At 29.6% G+C, this 6,273-nt stretch overlaps 1 protein-coding gene across 12 annotated transcripts in view; it reads right to left on the bottom strand.

The window, feature by feature from the left end:
• LOC106684956 (transducin-like enhancer protein 4) overlaps positions 1 to 6,273 on the bottom strand; it is a 267,440-nt gene that overhangs the window by 73,526 nt on the left and 187,641 nt on the right. For all 12 annotated transcript variants that reach the window (XM_067050244.1, XM_067050238.1, XM_014427350.2 and 9 more), the window contains exons 5-6: positions 1,559 to 1,621; positions 1,353 to 1,427 (exon numbers count right to left, since the gene is read on the bottom strand). In XM_067050244.1, the coding sequence (XP_066906345.1) occupies positions 1,353 to 1,427; positions 1,559 to 1,621 (138 nt within the window). The remainder of the gene's footprint in view (positions 1 to 1,352; positions 1,428 to 1,558; positions 1,622 to 6,273) is intronic.

Below are 6,273 nucleotides of genomic sequence, written 5' to 3'. Positions count from 1 at the left end.
AAAGGCTGTATGATTTAAAATATGATGATGGTAAGATGGTAAGGGTTGCGGTCAAAAAGAACGAAAATAGTTTTCGACTTTTTATTATCCGACGTTTCGCCTCACTTAGTAGGGCTTCATAAGGGCTAAAAAAATATTAAAATAACTAAAAACATTTTGAAATAGTAAGATAATAAGATACAAAAAGGTAAATTAAGGTAGGATTAATATTATGTAAAAATAAGTAAAAAGAAAATTATATACAAATAAAAATAATAAATAAAATAGGATTAATAAAAAAATAAAAAATGATGAATAATGGTAAAAACAAAATTTAAAACACTAAAAGAGGGAAAACAAAGAAGAAAGTTGAGATTAAATAAAGGTTGTGAAAGAATAATGTAATTTGTTAACCGTATAGTTTACAAAATTTTTTATTCTTATCATTGTTTATTTTATATTAATACTATTTAATTTATTTCTTCCTTTTACTTATATATAGTTTTGTTTTCACTTATTTTTTTAATAATATTTACCCTAACTTAATTGACCTTTTTGTATTTTATTATCTTACAAAAATATAATACTCAAAATGTTCTTAGTTGTGTTCGTATCTTTTTAGCCCTGATGAAATCCTATCAAGTGGGGCCAAAACGTCGGATAGTAAATATACAATTTATATATTTTAAAATTGCAATGTGAGTAACCCTAAAATAATTTTGTTTTTACTCGAATTCCTGCATGTTTGTCCATAATATATATATGAGCGTAAATAGCTCTATTATGGTTCATATTTTAGCAAATTTACTCTTCTTTAAATGATGTTCTCTTAGATTTTATAGTGTTGATAGTTTTACAGATATAGAGCTCCGAATGAAGAATTAATTATTTTCAACATCTTGAAACAGCCGTAATTTTTTTAATTCACCCTAATTATACTCGGGAGACTCATCAATTTTGGCTAGTAATTATACACAGTGTTCATTAAAGTAATAAAAAATTGGGGTGAAATAACTGCTTTTTTTCTCTGTTTCTGTCCTTTCTTGTACTGTTTTAGTTCGTAGTACTATCACCTATCTGCGACTGTCGCGACTTATAAATAACTTAGAACATATAATTTTTTTTTTGCATTGGTTGCCATTGGATAGATAATCTTTTGTACCACCTTGATAAATTAAAATTCATAACATAAATATATTTTAAAAAATAGGCCTGTTTCTCCATCTCCTCTATCTGCCTCTATCCATTATGTACTATTATACAATATAACTATATTCGATTATGTATTCTATACATAGAAACGGAACTGCTGTGCATGTACTTAGCCAAACACATAAGTTACATTACACAATTGAGTGATGTCGTCCACTTACTCCAATTATGGCGTTCAATTCAGTCATTGTGACCTGTTTCGCTCGGTCAACAGCCGTCGCAACCTGCTGCTGGTGCTGCAATGAGAAAATGCAGCAAGTTTTAAAATAGTAAATACTACATAATAATAAATAAACATATTCATACAGATAAAAAATAATATATATATAACATAATAATAATAAGTAAAAAAAAAAACACCACTTACCTCGGAATTTAAAAAAGGTAGGATTTGGGCTATAATGGCGTTAAGTCTCTTGGCAATTTCAGTCTGGAAAAAAAAGAAATAAAAATATAATTAGTAATTTTATAAAAATAAAATAATAAACAAAGACATAAAGAAAACAATACCACAATCATGCAACTTAAATCAAACCTTAAACATGTCTTAGATCTTTAATGTTCACGATCTCATTCAGGAAAAATCTTTAGTTTCAATTACAGTTGTAATGAAAATATAAACACGTTTAAAATTAAATCTAAGTTTTAAGTTTTCTTTTTAAAACTAAGGATAGTTTAAAATATTTGACCCGAAAAATCATCGACCGAGACAATAATTGACAACGGAAGCCGTAGCGTATTTGGGAGGATTGTTTAAATTTAGGTGCTGATATTCCAATTTAGAGATCTCTTTTATGCAAATTTTATATTTAAATTATTATGAATCATTTTATTAAAAAATATTTCGTAAATTTTAATAGTATACAATTCTATATTTATGAAAAAAAAATTGTCATCATTTTCTTAAATACCACAGTTCACATACCCTTTATGCCATTTTCTTTTTTGCATGTTAATTTATTTTTATTGTCAACTAATAATATCTGGTATAGTTACTGCAATAGGTAGGTAATGGTGCTTACTAATCATAACAACTATTAATACAATAATTATAGATACAGATAAAATCAAATCATTAAATAATGATAAAAATCAAATAAATAAATAACGAATAATTTAAATAATAACGAACAATTTAAAAAAAAAAAAACTGTTTAAATTTTAATTTAAAAGATAAAATAAAATCAAACATTCATACTCATGAACAACATTTAAACTGATGTTAATAATCTTTAGTTATGTTTTTTTCCTTTTTACTTGGTAGTTACTTTATTGTTTATGATAGAGTTTTATAATTGTTTATACGTTAAAAACATTAGTGGATGTCTTGAACATTTATTATAAACATTATGTCTTTTTTTTTTTAATAATTATTCTTTCATTTTTTAAACAAATTATTATTATTATAGATATTTTATAATTTCATTATTTTTATTTTTAAAATTTTGTTTTTTACTGTAAATCACTAAACAGAGTTTACAATGTACTTATGTTATTCTAAAGGACATGTTCCATACTAAATAAAGAATATTATTTTTATTATACATAAAGGTAAAGCAGGACTTTAGAGGAACAGGGGAGAAACTCTCAGCCACGTCACACTACTGAAAGCCATGGGAGGCTGAGTGAGGGCGTAATAGCTGCTATAGGTAAGAATAACAGTGAAAATAAACTTTAGAACTAAGTTCTAAAAATATATATATATTTTTTTTATACAAGACTTAAGGGATCGATGACTGAACTATCTATATAAATAAGTGAAGAACATGAGATAGTTACCGGACAGTTACGAAGAGACCTTTATCCTCCCCCCCCCCTTAGAGGGAGTAAACAAGAGATGCCCCCCTTGATCTAAGATCTCCCTGTAATTGAGACTTCCCTGCCGCTTGCCCCCCTACAATGGTTTTATCTGACCCTATTGGCTGTCGCATTCCTTTCGCTTCGATTGGTCACTTTATTACGAGCTTTTTCTCTACGAGGCCTTTAATCTGAGGGATTGTTCTGAGCCGCAGATATTGGAACAGCCAATTCCATGAGGGGGAGATGGAATTCTTACAAGAAGAATCTCAATTGCCACTTCTTATTTCCAAAAAATTTAGTAAAATGAAAAAATCACTGGTTTAGAAGTATTAATAAAATTTTGGAGGTTGAACAATACAACACAAAAAAATCATAATTGTCTCGAAAATTTAGTTTTTCTTTTTCGGGATATTTTAATATATAAAAAAATATTTTTTAAATTGAAAAAAAAAATGCTAAAGTCGCAGAGATAGGTCACAAATGTATTATATTACGTTATTTACATGTTAATAATTTTCATTTTACAGTTAATAAATAGTAAGATTTTAATCAGTTGGTAATTTTAAAGTTACAGTTGAATAAACTTGTTTCTAAAAATGGCTATGAATTAATGTTGGTTATAATACGGCCTCAGGTGAGGTAATAACATTAAAGAAGTAATTTCTACCTAAATGAATATTTTTTGTTAGTTATATTTTCACCAATTTTTTTTTTTTTGTGGTTAGTTATATTTTAACTAGTATTTTTCTATTTTCTTTTATAAACTGATTTTTTTTTTTGTAATGTTTTCTTAATTATTTTTTTTTTATTATCTTGTGCTAATTAACACCTTAAAGTAATTATTTCACTGAATTTTAATCGTGTAACAACAGGTAGCAGGACATTTCAAAATGTTTCCCAGAAAAAAAGATCAACTTTAAAATAAAAAAACAAAAAAACAGAATTTTTTATGACTTCAGAGAATACGAAATGTGGATGCCCCGAAGTTATAGTGACGTAAAGTAACCACTTTAGGTCGGTGCTTCCACACAAGCCGACCGTAAAGAAAAATAACAGATTAGTATAGTTTTAATGACCTTTTTCGTCGTATGAAATAGTTAAGCTCCCATTTTTAACAAAAAAAAAAGGTTAGCAATTTTTTATGATTAACTATCTAATATTCAAATAAACTGAGATCATAAAATTCATCATTTAACAGTAATTCAGTGTTAAGTGATTTTCTAAAGTTCATTTCATTGCCATTGCAACTCTCTTAAGTCCTTAAGTTAAAAAAACAAAATAATACGGTTCAGATTGAAATGACGCCAAATATAAATTAGAATTTATTAGCTATATTCAATCAATAGCTCTCTTTTTTTTTCTTTATTTCCCTTCACCATTATAGCCTTTAGGGGTTTGTTGTTTCAATCGGCAGAGAGTTGATGGGAGTTCGGGTGTAATTGAGAGGGAAACGAAAATAATAAAAGGGAACCAAAAAAAAAGAAATAAAAAACGTGGGTGCCGGGAGGAGAACGATAATACAAAAACCCGAAAGCGATGGAGAGGGCGAGGCTGCTGGTAACAACTCATTTGCATGGGGCAGACACAGTAATAGATTGCTCTCTGCAAAAATAGCTAGGGGCTCCCCCCATGACAATTGTGCCATATGGCAGCCCCCCTTCACCACAATTTGTCACTCTCTCTGTCAGGGCATATCGATTCTTCGCCCAATTACTCTCGCCTATTCCTTCCTCTTCCATCCGTCTTCCGTCTCTTATGAGGCTCAGCTTTATTCTGAGGCAGTTTGAAAAAGCTTATCACCGGATCATCGAAAAATTTTCAATAAAATATGATTTTTTTTTTTCTTCAAAATATACAATAATTAATTGTAAATATAAACGTATTTGAAATCTTCAAAAATATTAATTTATTTATACAGCATTTTAATAATATTTTTCTGAAAAGTATAATTATTATTCTTCTTTTTAGCAGTACTAAATTTTTATAAATGATAGTGATTGTAATATTGTATTTAACTAGTTTAAGGAGTTATTTAATTTTAATTTTTTTTTTGGCAATTTCAAAATGTAAAAATTAAGTTTAAAAAAAATGTATTTTTTTGAGAATCGTGAGGCTCAGTTATAATAATAACAACTGTATAGTGGCAATGTTTTCAGTTTATTTTGTTCTAGTCAATCCCTAATGTGAAAAAAAAAAATACTCGCAATGATTCTTACTCCTGAGCCACGCCCCTGAAAGGCACATAAGGCCCGCTTCACTTTCCCTGCCAGCTTATACTCTCAATTATATTATACTCCTTCCTTCAAAATATAAATAATACCTGAAATTGTTTGGTAACTGATATATTTATTACGTGCAATTTTTTGGGGTTCAGTACTTTGTAAGAAAGTACTGTTACTAGACCAACGGTTGTGCAAGGAGGTAATTTGTTCAGAACCACTCTCGACCGCCAGATTTTTACCTAATTAAGGGTACTCAATTTAAGAGGCCGGGTGGACCCCAGGAGGTCATCTTCATCTTCTCATTTATAATCCACGGTCAACTGATCAACTCATCATAATAAAAAATACGCTGAATGGGGATAAAGTAAAACTTTACGGAAAAGTCATTGTAGTATAGAACTGTGTTAATGGTATATTTAAATACATCATAGCATATGTCAACATTTATAGTAATTCATTGCCTATTCCACAAGACTATCGTACATAATTTCAGTCACTTCGGAGTTCATCGCATAACGGCGATAAAACTGCAAAAACTTGCAGCTATTACAAACAGCCTATTTCCTCGCCGTTAATAATAGATCGGTTTAAGATGGAGAACCTGGATCTTCGAGACATAGAGATCAAACGAGCACACTGGCTCGAAATAAGGGAATGTAATGCAGGATGCCAAGTGGACCAGTGCCAGCAACTAATGCCCAACCTCTCAACAGCACAAGTCTTCACAAGGCTCTGCTATTTCAGGAAGATCGTCTTCACTTGTATGTTTATCGCTTTCTCGTTCATAGAAGCGGTTACAAGGAGAGTGCAACGGTCTCAGTCCGTTGCTTTAATTACAATCAAAGAATCGCAGTAGATGCCTATTGACATATTTTTGACTATAAAAATAGTCTTTTTCGTTAACTAACTCAAACTTATGCAAGGTTAGCAATGCTATATCCTTTGCTAAACAGAAATTCCAAACTAAAACCAGAAACAACTGTTCTTATATTTAAAACAATCCTCAGACCACTGCTGATGTACGGCTGTGAAGTCTGGGGAGCGGCATCCTTCACGAAAA

The sequence above is a fragment of the Halyomorpha halys genome, unplaced genomic scaffold (genome assembly GCF_000696795.3).
Source record: "Halyomorpha halys isolate HHAL.00 unplaced genomic scaffold, Hhal_1.1 Scaffold633.1, whole genome shotgun sequence".
Lineage (NCBI taxonomy): Eukaryota > Metazoa > Arthropoda > Insecta > Hemiptera > Pentatomidae > Halyomorpha > Halyomorpha halys.
Note: the sequence above shows the minus strand (reverse complement) of the source record. Positions and strands in the feature narration are given on the sequence as shown.